The sequence below is a fragment of the Gilbertella persicaria genome (genome assembly GCF_025201335.1).
Source record: "Gilbertella persicaria strain CBS 190.32 chromosome Unknown B0P05scaffold_48, whole genome shotgun sequence".
NCBI lineage: Eukaryota > Fungi > Mucoromycota > Mucoromycetes > Mucorales > Choanephoraceae > Gilbertella > Gilbertella persicaria.
The window spans coordinates 116924-131632 of NW_026252009.1; the positions used below are offsets into that span (position 1 = coordinate 116924).

At 39.2% G+C, this 14709-nt stretch overlaps 4 protein-coding genes across 4 annotated transcripts; 2 read left to right on the forward strand and 2 right to left on the reverse strand.

The window, feature by feature from the left end:
• Positions 1-357: 357 nt before the first annotated feature.
• B0P05DRAFT_557644 (IKI3 family-domain-containing protein) lies at positions 358-4503 on the reverse strand. Its single transcript, XM_051580042.1, has 5 exons — positions 4146-4503; positions 4018-4099; positions 752-3967; positions 554-702; positions 358-509 (listed from the first exon to the last, which is right to left on the reverse strand). The coding sequence occupies exons 1-5, from the start codon at positions 4461-4463 to the stop codon at positions 411-413; spliced, it is 3864 nt and encodes a 1287-aa protein (XP_051431143.1). The 5' UTR covers positions 4464-4503; the 3' UTR covers positions 358-410.
• A 680-nt stretch (positions 4504-5183) lies between these two features.
• On the forward strand, positions 5184-9314 carry B0P05DRAFT_252814 (uncharacterized protein). Its single transcript, XM_051573343.1, has 7 exons — positions 5184-5378; positions 5438-5636; positions 5688-5758; positions 5802-6050; positions 6099-8668; positions 8711-9174; positions 9222-9314. The coding sequence occupies exons 1-7, from the start codon at positions 5292-5294 to the stop codon at positions 9227-9229; spliced, it is 3648 nt and encodes a 1215-aa protein (XP_051431144.1). The 5' UTR covers positions 5184-5291; the 3' UTR covers positions 9230-9314.
• Positions 9315-10900: 1586 nt separating this feature from the next.
• Positions 10901-11672, reverse strand: B0P05DRAFT_557648 (uncharacterized protein). The gene is made up of 3 exons (XM_051580043.1): positions 11521-11672; positions 11426-11449; positions 10901-11368 (listed from the first exon to the last, which is right to left on the reverse strand). The coding sequence occupies exons 1-3, from the start codon at positions 11525-11527 to the stop codon at positions 11175-11177; spliced, it is 225 nt and encodes a 74-aa protein (XP_051431145.1). The 5' UTR covers positions 11528-11672; the 3' UTR covers positions 10901-11174.
• A 49-nt stretch (positions 11673-11721) lies between these two features.
• B0P05DRAFT_640642 (uncharacterized protein) lies at positions 11722-12883 on the forward strand (the record flags this gene model as incomplete). The annotated part of the gene is made up of 8 exons (XM_051583750.1): positions 11722-11847; positions 11911-12079; positions 12129-12195; positions 12259-12309; positions 12362-12459; positions 12540-12642; positions 12712-12779; positions 12836-12883. Exons 1-8 carry the CDS (start codon positions 11787-11789, stop codon positions 12879-12881), a joined length of 663 nt encoding a protein of 220 aa, XP_051431146.1. The 5' UTR covers positions 11722-11786.
• Between the last annotated feature and the right edge of the window lie 1826 nt (positions 12884-14709).

A 14709-nucleotide genomic window follows, 5' to 3' on the forward strand; every position in this document is an offset into this window, starting at 1 on the left:
AGATGATCAACAAAAACCTTAACCGAGGGATTTGTCAGAAAGATAATTTTTGTAGTCATCAACATCCCATTTGTATTACAGTAGAGCAGTCAGACACTTTTTATGAAAAGAAGCAATATTTTTATTAGACTATAATGATCATGTTTTGCTGCAAAAAATTCTCTATCAAAGAGCATTTTTTTTAAGTATGAATTCAGCTAGAAAGAACTACAATAAAAGTTGATACACTTTTTCAACCAACATCACTTGTGTATTTGTAATACTATATTGCCTTAATGAACTTATAAGCGTTGATCAATAAGCAAAATGTAATCAATGCTGTACTACAATAACTTTTTAGGGAGATCGCCATCTGCATTATCAGTGTAACGTAAAAGAAAATTTATTTTATACATATTTAACAAAGCATTTTACAACAACTGTAACTTCCAATCAACCTTGGCAATCACAGGCTTTTCTATAATCTTTGGGTTGTTCTTGGCCTCTTCAAATTCTTCAAGTGTTGCGTACTACAAAATATAAGTATGGTTGTCATGTTTAATTATCTACTTACCAAGCTCACAGCTAATTGTAATGGAACAAAGACAGTGTCTTTGCATGCATCAAGTGTTTGAATAGCCTTTTCAAATTTGACTTGGATAGCTCTAGCTTCTTCAACGTATTCAAATGGAACAAGTGCACGAATAAGGTTACCAAGTTCAGCTAATAACGTGATGAATAACATGTTTAGTTATACAAGAAAAAAACTTACTTTGCATATTACTGGCCTTTTCGATCAATTTCTTGATAGAATTGACAATGTATTCTTCTTCAAAAACAGTACCCTTCTTACCGCGTGCTCTCTTACGTTCTTCTCTCTTTCTAAGCTTGGATGTCTTTCTAGTCTTTGCTGAACCTTGAGAAGAGACAGATGACACTCGAGAAGAAGCATTTGTATATCTTGTGAACTGACTATACATTGAAGTGGTATCTGAGAACATATCAATGTTATCCAATGATTCATCATTTGCCATAGGGTTTTCTACTGCTTGTTCTGGCTTGCGAGTACGCAATTCGACAAGACGAGCACTTTGCTTATGGAATTGAGCCATCATCTCATCAATATCATCGTCCATTTGTGTATAGCCTTCTACTAAACCAGGTTTGACGTGTGTCTCAATTAAATCAGGACGGTTGTAAGTATAAGAAATACGCTCAGCTTCTTTCCAAAGACTACCCTTCAAGAGACAATCAACTACTTCTTCAACATCCTTGGCATAGTCTTGAGCAACCATAGCGGCTTCTTGGAAACGACGCTTTTCTTTCAAGTATTCAATGATATCATACGCCATTGAGTGAATTTCTTCATCCGAGTACTTTAATTGTTTAGCAATAGAGAAAGCTTCTCTCCAACAACCAGCCATGCGGTAAGACTCCAAAGCCTTGGCAGAGTTACCAGCCATGGTGTAAACAATACCAGCTTCTTCATAATTGGTCTTGAAATCAAGATGAGCACCATATACTTCAAGAATGGCCAATTTTTGTTGCTTCTTGCTGGCAAACTCTTCAATGGCGATATGATAAAGAGAGTACTTTTGCATGTATTCAAGCAACTCATCAAAATGTTCATCACCAGCCATGCTCAAGTTTCTGATAGCCTTTTCATGACGCTTCAAGTGGTCATCGATCTTGTAACGTTGATAGTACTTTTCGAGATTCTTGAGTTCTTGCAAGAAAGGAAGGTATTCCTTAGGATCCATTTGTGCTTGTTGAGCCACCATGAGGACAAGAGGGAAGTTGTACATTCCCAAAGCAACATTATACAACAAGTCAGCCTTACACAAGAAAATGGTGTACTTTAAGGCATCTTCAGCAGCATGTAAGTCAGTCTCACGAAGTTCAGATAAAAGCGACATGGCAGATTCGATATCTGGAGGAGATTTTCTAACATAAGTAGAAAGAATGGATTGAATGTAGTGATCGCGACCAAGGTCAAACAAGACATTACGAATGGATTCACAAATGCTGTTGACTTTGTTTTCTACACCGACAGCAGTGGTTAATTGATCGGCAGTACGGCCACCACGACGATACATGGTCACCAAAGTATCTTCGTTTCTAAGGTTAGACAAGAACAAATTGAGGTGGTCAACTTCAGAGACTTGTTCAACAAAAGTGCGAGCATTAGCAACAAAACGTTCAGGGCTATCATCATAGAGAATGTTCAAGTCAATTCTGTTCTTTCTACAGGCAATAAAAGCAGAGCGGAAGTCAAGGTTCTTCAAGTCTTCACGAATAGTAGCCAAAACAAAAGCCCGAGGACTGATTGTTTCAAGATTACCACGGGGCATTTGAAGTACAAGAGAAGGCTTATGTTGAGTGGCCATGACAATCTTGGAGCCACGCTCAAGACGTCTAGAAGTTTCATCATAAGCATCATTGCTTTCATCAGATAACTTGAGATTTTCAACAGAGGCACTATCCAAGGCCAAGAATCGAGCAGAGTGAGAAGTAGTGGAGAAAACTAACCAATTGGCGCGGATAAAGAATGAAGTGGCTTCTGAAGAAACAAGCTTGTCATTAATGTATAGTTTACTACGATTAGTCAAACCAATAACAACACGCTCTGTTTGTTCTATAGGCAAGCCAGCACGGGCAGTGGCAATCCAGGGACAGAAATCAGAGAATTGTTCAATTTTGCTGATCATAGGCAAATTGTCTTCCAATTCAACATTGTAGACAGAACCATTTATGCCCTCTACAATCAGGTCTTTTTGAGTGACATTAAAGTAAATGTGACCAATCTTTCCATCAAAAGGGGTTGAGTTTACTGTCATTTCCTTGTTGTCCAAAGAGAAGTTGGCAACACAGAACATATCTTGTTGCAGTTCTTCATCATATTGACAGTAGACAAGTTGGGTTTCATCAATCCAGCATAATTGACGGATGGGATTCTTGGCATAAGAATCATTGCTTGCAGTAACCTCAGGCAAGGCTAATTCGCCAAGAAGTGAAGCATCACCAAGTCCTTTAAGAGGAAGATCAAACAATTGAATTTTGGAAGTAGTAAGAGCAGCCAACTTCAGACCTGCAGCATCAGGACCAAATGCAACATATTGCACATCACCCTGAGTAGCAATAGTCAAAGCACTCATAGGAGGAGGAACATTCATGTAAGCAAAAGGTGTCATAAGCAATTGAGACCCATCAATCACTGCAACATAGCCAGCATTAGACTCATCAATAGAAGTGCTGGTAAACACATCCCATGTGTATAAATGGCGGTGATAATCACCAGTGCTTGTAAACAAATGGGCAAGCAAAGAATTTTCAACATCCCAAGCAAAACCAACAATGTCTCTACCTTCTGAAAGAACAATGTGTTGCTTCATATACCAATGGTAGTTCTTGGAAGTCCAGAGTTGAACTGTCTTTTGTCCTTCAGATTCAATCCATACAGCAAGAATAGTAGAATCAGCATTCCATGTCACTTCCAACACCTTTTGCTTTACATCACGGGTTTCTCTCAAGGTAAATTCACCATGGCGAAGACCATTTCTTTCAAAAAAGACAATGTCATGACGATGAGGAAGACGTTGACTTGATACAATCAAATTACCGGATGGTCTCCAGTCCAAAGTATGTTCTAGTTTATCTACAGGTTCACTTGTATTTTGCAATGTACCTTCACGGTTATAGACACGAATAACGCGAGCAGATCTGTTGGGATCAATATCAGATACAGTAAAGAAGCTACCATCTCCTCTCCAAGCTATACGTGGTTTGGAATCATCATCGTCAGAAGTAGTGAATTTACTAGCGTCCACTTTTTGTTGAGCTGCTTGTTTTCCTGCTGATCCATGAAATTGTGTTTCTTTTTTACCCCAGCCTACACTGTGTTGGACACCTTCACCTTGGTTCTCGACATGAAGTTCGAATTCTGTGATTGTATCAAAGTCTTGAGTCATTTCCAACACTTTTTTTTCACCTGTCACATAATAGATCAATAAAAAGGGAATGGTTGTCAGTATGCATTACCTGTCACCAAAACAACTAAATCCTGGTCGGGACTCCAACTCATGGCATGAATACCAGAATCAACAGAACCCATTACCTCCATCTATAGACTGTTAAAATCATGCAAAATGCGTTTTAGATACACATACAGCTTCCTGCCCATTCTCGAAACGCTCTTTACTAAAAAGAATGATATCGCCATTATATGTACAAAGACAAGCAACTTTTTGATCTGCCAAGAAAGTGAAGCTGACAATAGAAGTACCGGGGCAGCGACCAATTTCTACAAAGGCAGTAGGATCACCAGGTGCCAAGTCAGTAGCAGCGACACGGATTTGATCATTGAGATCTTGAAATGCCACATAAACTGTCAAAGATTCAGGATCAGTAGTAATAAGAGAGCGACCTTCAATGTCAGCGCTAGTGACTTTGGAGGATGTTTGTCCCAAAAGTTCTAAACTACGCATATAGGTTGGTTGATCAATATAAGAGAAAAGGATACTTTTTTTTTTTGCTCAAAGCTATTAAAGAAAAGACAGTCACGAGATTATTGATGTATGTTGTTTTGATACTGGCTCTTTTGCAGCTCATAAAACGATGTTTAAAAACTAGATAGCAAAATCATGATAGCCATTCGGCCCTTGTATCAACAAATGTTTGGTTCACTTAGTTTCTCAAAACTATTACTTTTGCCTGATTAAATATTTTATACTTAGTATAATACGGAACAAAAAGTAGGTCATACATCCACTTTCTTGGTTCCGTCATAATGCAGCCCAGATGTTTTCTTAGCTCAACGCAAATGGGGTTTATTCTATGTATCGAATCCAATTCGATAAAGAAGAAAAAGAAAGACAAGATCAACTTCCTTTTTATATAAACTCCAAAAAATACAGTCACAAGCGGAGTTGCGAAAGGATGACGTGTGTAAGAGTATAAATTGTTTTTTTTCTTTTTTTTCTTGCTGCTGCTGCGTCTTCTTTCTTGTTCGCTTTCCTTTTTTTTTTTTTTAAAAAGACACGAACGTCGAACAACTAGATTCCCTCACTCAACAATAGTTTATTTGATTATCTTCTAATCTAACTAATTTATAATCAACAACACTAGAAATCAGAAAGCAGCTTTTTTTTTTTCGATTGTTGGTGACGATCTCTATTATTATTCAAGTGATATACATACATATTCTTCAACTAGCAGCACTTGAATAGAATCGTCTCTCTCTTTTTTTTTACGTGAATCTAAAAAGAAAAACAAAAAAAAACTACATATAACATATAAAAAACAGCAACAACAAGATGAGTGGACACCCTTTTGCTTTTTCATCTGCACCTCTCCGACGTGTCGATGCCGTTCAGTTTGGTATCCTTTCACCTGACGAGATTGTATGTGTGTCGAGACAAAAGAGTTTCTCTTTTTATTGACATATTTTTGAAATCAATAGATAGCAATGTCTGTCGCAAAAGTTGAATATCCTGAATTATATGAAGAAGGCACACAAAAACCTAAGAAAGGTGGTCTATTAGATCCTCAAATGGGTACTATTGACCGTAACTACAAGTGTCAAACTTGTGGTGAAGGCATGGCAGAATGTCCTGGTCATTTTGGTCACATTGAATTGGCCAAGCCTGTTTATCATATTGGTAAATTGCGATTCTATTGTTGTGGGTCTTGTTGTTAATATCCGCGTTTAGGCTTTTTATCCAAAGTGAAAAAGATCCTTGAATGTGTCTGTTTCCATTGTTCAAAGCTTAAAGTAGATGATGTAGGTAACAAACAAACAAAGATGCACAGCTAATGATGCGCAGTCCAATCCTCGTTTTGCAAGAGCAAGAAAGATTACTGATTCAAAAGCAAAACTTCGAGCAGTTTGGGATCTTGCAAAATCCAAAATGACTTGTGAAGGCAGTGATGAGACAGAAGGAGGATTAGAAGAAAAAGAAGAATTTGACAGCGGAAAGCGCAAGAGTAAGCATGGCGGCTGTGGTTCCAAGCAACCCCTTATTCGTAAAGATGGCCTTAAGCTTTATGCTCACTTCCGTGCTTCCGCAGCAGATGTAAGTTGACAGGCTGATTTGATTGTTATATACTGACATTTTGCGCAGGATAATAATGAAGGCAAAAAGCCTTTAACTGCGTCTAAAGTCTTGCAAATTCTCAAGAATATTTCTGATCAAGACATTCGTGATATGGGTTTATCCGAAGAGTTCGCTAGACCTGAATGGATGATCACCACTGTATTACCTGTTCCCCCTCCACAAGTGCGTCCTTCCATTCAGATGGATGGTACCAGTCGAGGTGAAGACGATTTGACTCACAAGCTCTCTGATATCTTGAAGGCAAATGCCAATGTCAAGCGCTGTGAATCCGAAGGTGCTCCTGTTCATGTTGTTCAAGAATTCGAGCAGCTTTTGCAATTTCATATTGCTACTTATATGGACAATGATATTGCAGGTCAACCACAAGCCCTGCAAAAGTCAGGCAGACCTCTTAAATCAATTCGTGCTCGTCTCAAGGGTAAAGAAGGTCGTCTTCGTGGTAATCTTATGGGTAAGCGTGTTGATTTCTCCGCACGTACTGTCATTACTGGTGATCCCAACTTGGCTTTAGATCAAGTGGGTGTACCTCGTAGTATTGCTCGTAACTTGACTTATCCTGAAATTGTCACTCCATACAATATCGATAAACTTCAAGCACTCGTTCGCAATGGTCCCTTAGAGCATCCCGGTGCTAAATATGTCATTCGTGATAACGGTGAACGTATTGATTTGCGTTACCGTAAGCGTGCTGGTGAAATTCCTCTTCAATATGGTTACAGAGTCGAAAGACATATCAATGACGACGATGTTGTCATTTTTAATCGTCAACCTTCTCTTCACAAAATGTCCATGATGGGTCACCGTGTCCGTGTGATGCCCTATTCCACTTTCCGTCTAAACTTGTCTGTCACTTCTCCTTATAACGCTGATTTTGATGGTGATGAAATGAATCTTCACGTACCTCAGTCCTTGGAAACTAGAGCAGAAATCACTGAAATTTGTATGGTACCTAAGCAAATTGTATCTCCACAATCCAACAAGCCTGTTATGGGTATTGTGCAAGATACGCTCTGTGGTATTCGTAAATTTACATTGCGTGATTGTTTCTTGACAAAGGATTTGGTGATGAATATCGTTATGTGGGTTCCCTCCTGGGATGGTTATATTCCACCTCCCGCTATCCTTAAGCCAAAGCCAATGTGGACTGGTAAGCAAATCCTGGCTATGGTCATTCCCAAAGGTATCAATTGTCAAACATTCCACTCGACACATCCTGATGGTGAGACTACATTGATCTCACCTGGTGATACCCGTGTCATTATTGAGAATGGTGAGCTGATATGTGGTATTGTCTGTAAAAAGACAGTTGGTACTGCTGGTGGTGGTCTTATTCACACAATCATGAACGAATTAGGCCCTGAAGCAGCCAAGAACTTCTTGGGCGGTACTCAACAAGTTGTCAACTACTGGTTGTTACAAAACGGTTTCAGTATCGGTATTGGTGATACTATTGCTGATAAACCATCCATGGCTACTATCACAAACATCATTTCTCAAGCCAAGCAACGTGTGCAAGAAGTGATTATTACTGCTCAACAAGATAAACTTGAAGTCCAGCCTGGTATGACATTGCGTGAATCCTTTGAAGCCAAGGTTAACCAAACCTTGAACAAGGCTCGTGATGATGCTGGTAAAATGGCTCAAAACAGTTTAAAGGAAGACAACAACGTCAAACAGATGGTCATTGCTGGTTCAAAGGGTTCCTTTATCAATATTTCTCAAATGTCTGCCTGTGTCGGTCAACAAAACGTCGAAGGTAAACGTATTCCTTATGGTTTCAAGTTCCGTACATTACCACACTTTTCAAAGGATGACCACAGTCCAGAAAGTCGTGGTTTCGTAGAAAACTCTTATTTGAGAGGTTTGACACCAACTGAATTCTTCTTCCACGCTATGGGTGGTCGTGAAGGTCTTATTGATACTGCTGTCAAGACTGCTGAAACTGGTTATATTCAACGTCGTCTTGTGAAAGCTTTAGAAGATGTGATGGTCAAATACGATGGTACTGTCCGCAACTCATTAGGTGATATCATCCAATTCTGTTATGGTGAAGATGGTATGGATGCCATGGCTGTTGAAAGTCAAAAGTTCTTTTCTCTCAAGTGCAACGAAGACGAATTTGAAAAGCGCTACAAGATTGATGTGATGAATCAAGGTTTCAAGAAGGGAGCACTCAACTACAATGTTCTCAAGAGCATTGAAGGCAGTGAACAGGCTCAATCTTACTTGGACCATGAATTATATCAATTGTCAGAAGATCGTCAAAAGTTGCGTACACAAATCTTTAAGCATGGCGATGATAAATGGCCTTTACCTGTTAACCTTCAGCGCCTTATCACGAACTCACAGCAAATCTTCCATCTAGATCCTCGCAAACCTTCTGATATCCACCCATTGCAAATTGTGGATGGTATCAACGCTCTAGCACAACGTTTGCTTGTTATTCGTGGTAATGACAAGATCTCTAGCGAAACACAAAGAAATGCTACATTACTCTTCCAGATCTTGCTTCGTTCTACTTTTGCTGTCAAGCGTGTAGTTGAAGAATTCCACTTGACTTCTCAAGCCTTTGAATGGTAAGTTAAATAGGAATGTAGCTTGTCTTAACATATCTTTAGGATTCTTGGAGAAATTGAATCTCGTTTCTTGACTTCCATTGTCGCACCTGGTGAAATGGTTGGTACAATTGCTGCTCAATCTATTGGTGAACCAGCTACACAAATGACATTGAACACTTTCCACTATGCTGGTGTGTCCAGTAAGAACGTTACACTTGGTGTACCTCGTTTGAAGGAAATCATCAACGTTGCTAAGAATATCAAGACACCCCGTCTCGAAGTATGGCTTGATGCTGAACGATCTCGTAATATTGAATTGGCAAAGGAAGTCCAAGTCAACCTTGAACACACTACATTACAAAAGGTTACTTCTGTGACAGAAATTTATTATGATCCTGATCCACGCAACACAGTGATTGAAGAAGATGTTGACTTTGTTGATACATACTATCAACTTGAAGATGACAATTCTGCCTTCGTTACTCGTGTTTCTCCATGGTTGCTTCGTATTGAATTGAACCGTGGTATGATGATTGATAAGCGTCTCAATATTACTGAAGTGGTTCAAAAGATTTCTGAAGAATTCCGTAACGATCTTCACGTGATTGGTAGTGATGAAAACTCTGAGAAATTGATCGTACGTTGTAGAGTGATGATGGATGAACACGAAGAGAAGGATATGGATGACGAAGAGGGCCGAACTGAAGAAGACACTTTCCTTCGCAAGTTGGAAGCCAGTATGTTAGGCTCAATCAATCTTCGTGGTATACCCGGTATTAAGAAGGTTTACATTGTTGAACGTAAGAATACCACCCTCAATGAAAAAGGCACTTTTGAAACAACTACTGAATGGGGCCTTGATACTGATGGTATCAATCTTCAACAAGTCATGTGTCAACATGGTGTCGATGAAACCCGTACTTACTCTAACAACACTGTTGAAATCATGGAAGTACTTGGTATTGAAGCTACTCGTAAGGCTCTTCTCAAGGAATTGCGTAATGTTATTGAATTCGATGGTTCTTATGTTAACTACCGTCACTTGGCATTGCTTTGTGATGTGATGACTAACCGTGGCCATTTGATGGCCATCACTCGTCATGGTATCAATAGAGCTGAAACTGGTGCCTTGATGCGTTGTTCATTTGAAGAAACTGTTGAAATTCTTATGGAGGCTGCTGCTGTTGGTGAACTTGATGACTGTCGTGGTGTTGCTGAAAATATTATGTTGGGTCAAATGGCTCCTTTGGGTACAGGTGAATTTGATGTTATGTTGGACGAAGAAATGTTGCAGAGCGTTCCTCAAGACCATAGACAAAACCTTCAAATGGGTATGGCTGGTGATACTGCTGGATTTGCTACACCTGGTCCAGGTTACATGACTCCTAACATGGCTACACCTTACGATACACGTTCTCCTGATTGGGTTGACTTTTCACAACCTTCCTCCCCTTCAGAACCCATGTTCTCTCCTATGGGTAACACTGGTGCTGGAGGTTCTCTTGCTAGTCCATGGCGCGGCGATCTTAGTCCTTATGCTCAGAGCCCTGGCTATTCACCTACATCTCCAGGCTACTCACCAAGCAGTCCATCTTATGCTGCTTCTCCTGGTTACTCTCCAGCATCGCCCAATTACTCACCTACATCGCCTAGTTACAGCCCCACATCACCGAGCTATAGCCCTACTAGTCCTAGCTACAGTCCAACATCTCCTAGCTATTCACCTACTAGTCCAAGCTACAGCCCTACTTCTCCCAGTTACAGTCCTACTAGTCCTAGCTACAGCCCCACTAGTCCAAGCTATTCACCCACTAGCCCAAGTTACTCACCCACATCCCCTAGCTATTCTCCTACTAGTCCAAGCTACTCACCCACTAGTCCAAGCTATAGCCCCACAAGTCCTAGCTACAGTCCAACATCTCCTAGCTACTCACCTACCAGCCCTAGCTATAGTCCAACTAGCCCCAGCTACTCTCCTACAAGCCCAAGCTACTCGCCTACTAGTCCCAGCTATAGCCCTACAAGTCCAAGCTATAGTCCCACTAGTCCAAGTTATTCGCCCACTAGCCCTAGTTATAGCCCTACTTCTCCTAGCTATAGCCCTACATCGCCTAGTTACAGTCCTACTTCTCCAAGCTACAGCCCTACATCGCCTTCTTATGGTACAAGTAATGGCAAGAACAACAGAAAGTAAGCCTAATGGTGTGCACACATTTTACATTTCTCTCTCTTTTTTTTTTCTTAAAATCAGTACATTACATTTTCTTTTCTTTTTAAACAATAAAAAAAAGTCAATACATTGAATTTTTTATTCGATCTTTACTATGCAGTAAACAATGCTGCGTATGCCAGCGTGCCTGAATTAGACTAAGTGTCAAATACTTTTTGAACTCTGCTGTATCAATAGGAATGCAGCAGGAGTCCAGCTCTATCATCTTGTATACGCCATTTGTACCCCAGGACATGCTGTAGAAAGTCATGACAGCATCTATTCCAATAAAAAAAGGAGTTATTGTCAGAGTTCTTATGTTCTTGAAGTGGACGTACCAAAACAGGTCATTCCCAAGCAACAATAGCCTTCTCTTTTATTAGTAGCTTTTTTTAAAAAAGATACTACTTTTTGAAAATCTTTGGCTTGGAAGTCTTTGGATTTGATGCTTGGCTGTTTGATTTCATAAACATAAAAAGAATCATGTTTACTTTCATATAAATTAGCAGCTGTTATGAAATGATTAATTTATTGATCTTCTATCGTGAGCAATGCTTTTGTATTACCTATCTTGAGAGCGGTTTCGGGTCCTAGTGGACATTTAAAACAAAGAATAAGTTGAATAGAATAAAAAGACCTGATTCATTACGCATCCTCCTACCGAACATATTCTTTTTATCAAAAGCATGTACTACATCACACTATAATTTGTTGTGTCATCGCTTATCCTAAATACAAGACATATTTTTATACATGACCTTTGTGTTGTGACATCAATTTTGGCTAACCAATGACTCATTTTTGATTGACCAGTGACATTGATTTTGATTGATTGTGAAAAATGTATACTTAATTATTGTCACACCATTATGCATTTAAGTGTCTGAATGGCTGAATGTATTATAGCTTTCTTTTACTCTTTATTCAATGTCTAACTTCTTATCATCCATTTCTAAAAATCACGATAATCTCGCTACTTTATTAGCCGGTAAGTTATGAATGCAAAAGGGATAGGATGAAAATTCATCAATAAACTCGTTATTTTCATTAGCAACCAAATGGTATAAGCAGGGAGCCTCCAAAGTTGATTTCGAGCATTTTTTTAGCGAGTATACCAAACTTGTCTACAATGCTCTCACAGAAATGGATAGTGAAGATGACCTGAGCAGCAATCGCTCCACTATCCTTTCTGCGATGAGCCGGGTATTTGAAGTTGATCTGTAAGTTTTATTTAAGAGCAAAGCTATTCAAGTACTAATAAGATTACAGGCCTCACTTCGATACCGCAAATCGTTGCTGGGAGATTGTACAGAAGTGGGAAGAGCGCAACAGAAAGGTATAGTACGATATTCATACCGTTCCCCAAGACCACTTACTAAGCTTCACAACCCTTATCTAGCGCGCTTACAGCTTTCAATCATCTACCATAACTGGTGCTGCTTCCAAGGAGGTATGTGTGATAAAGACAAAATGATTGATTATCTCTAAAACGGCATTTTTAGCCTTGGGAAGTTATGGATGGTTACAAAGCTCTGTACAAAGCCCAAAGAGAAGAATTAAGAAGGCTCAAGAGAAAACAAAGATCGCTTGAGCTCAAAGTGTAAGTTTGATCAACAAAAGCATTTTCAAGCGTTATTTAAGACTGGTTCACTAATTTTGTTTCAACAATTTCAACTTTAGTGCTTTCGAGGAACGTGTTTTTTTTGTCGACTCTTTTGAAGGTTGGCAGACAAACAATTCTGCTGATGATGATCAGGAACTGATCAATGCCTTTTGTCGCTCTGTAAGTATTTGTACTTACAAGCTGACTCTTGTTTAACCAATGATCTCTTTTTATATGTTTGTGTTATAGGCTGACAAGTTAGCGTTGATTGACCGTATCAACAAAGATACTCTGCTTTCAAAGTTCCTGAACATCATGTAAGGCTATAGTACTTGTATGCAACATACACTAGACTAATTATCCTTACAAGCAGCTATGATTTTTATTTTCTTGGAAGCAAAAAAAAAGACAGAAATTGATGAAGCAGCATTCATGTGCAATATCATATCACCACTGCATCAAATAACAGTGAATGATGATATCAAGCAGTACGTGAAGAGCTTAGAAGACACATCCAAAGTCGATTTCGAAAGGTATGCAACGAAGTATTAAAGTTAATAGTGTAGGTACTAAAGGTTAATCCTGCTTCTTTAAAGCACAAACTTTTACTACCTCTCTGACAACAAAAGGCGTAAAAAATCTTGTGCCAAGAAGGCAGATGGTGGTATTACTTTTCTCGGTAAGCCCTTGTATGTTTTTGAAGTCAAAAAGCCTGGTGAAAAAGACAAAGAGAAGCAGCAGAATGATTTCAGAAAAGTAGTTAGGTTTTCAAAAAAAGTGGCAAAAGAAAGCAGAAACTATTGCTGCTTGATGATGACTTGTTTTGGTATGTTTGTATTACAAATTTGATGTGCTTTGATTATTAACGTTCGCTTTCTCTTCCTTTTTTTTATTTATTTATTTATCTACACATTGCTAACAGCTGGGACTCTGTCTTTCTATACCATGGTATGTGATCTTCAAGGCATATTCAAGGTAGTGAAGCTTGGCTCTTGCCAAGTTCCCTCCGATGTAAATGACTTTGAAAACCATCTGCCGACGCTGTATGGAACTCTTCTGAAATTTTCGGTAATATACTATAGCCATTGTGTATTTTGTATAGACATACTCACCACTTGACATTTGATGTAGTCATTTGCAAGGCACATTGCAGAAGCAAACAAAGCCTTATTAGACAACAAATAAAATTTTTTGGCTTTGTTTGTTTGTTAAAAACTGATGGTACAATTTGCTTCCTTTTTACTTGTTCTATTCTTTGGCAAGCCAGATGTTTCTACAAAAGGAGAGCATCAACATCCTGTTTATAGATGGTTCTAGCAATGTATGTCCTTTGTTTCAACCAGTGTATAGAAGTTTATAGACCTGTACTGTAGAAACTAAGGAGCGATGAGATAAAGAATGTCATAAATTACTGTTGTGAGATCAAGAATATAACGTAGTTAAAGGTAAAGAGCACAGAAGTTCATTAAAACCTGTGCAAACTTTTTATTTCAGAGAAAATCCTTTTGAGATCGACTTTGGATTTGTCTTTTAAGCTTTTCACATACTGCTTGATATCATCATTCACTGTTATTTGATGCAGAGGTCATTTTTTTACTTCCAAGGAAATAAAAATCATAGCTGCTTGTAAGGATAATTAGTCTAGTGTATGTTGCATACGAGTACTATAGCCTTACATGATGTTCAGGAACTTTGAAAGCAGAGTATCTTTGTTGATACGGTCAATCAACGCTGACTTGTCAGCCTATAACACAAACATATAAAAAGAGAAGACAGGTAGCAGTAGAAGACATGCAGCATATTTGAATTATATGGTTTGGCGCTCAGTTCATCTATATTCTAATCGTACAGCACACACGGCGACAATCGGTGGACGGGGGTGACTACTGACCAAAATGGCTTTCATTCTAAAGCTATAGAAGCCACCAGCTAAGCCAGTGTCTCCTAGGCCTATGGGTCCGCCAGCGAAAGTCAAATGCATGCACTGTAAGCGATACGAAGACCGGTAGATGCGCGCTCAACTGGATATCATGAGTGGAAAAAGCAGAGTGAGCAGAATGAGCAGAGTGAGCAGAGTGAGCAGAGTGAGCAGAATGAGCAGTGAGCAGAGTGAGCAGAGTGAGCAGGATAGCCAAAAAGCGAGAAAAGTCTCTTGGTACACGAGTATTCTAATCGTATACAGCACACACGGCGATAATCGGTGGACGGGGGGGTGACTATTAGTCCAAATGACTTGTGCATGATGTG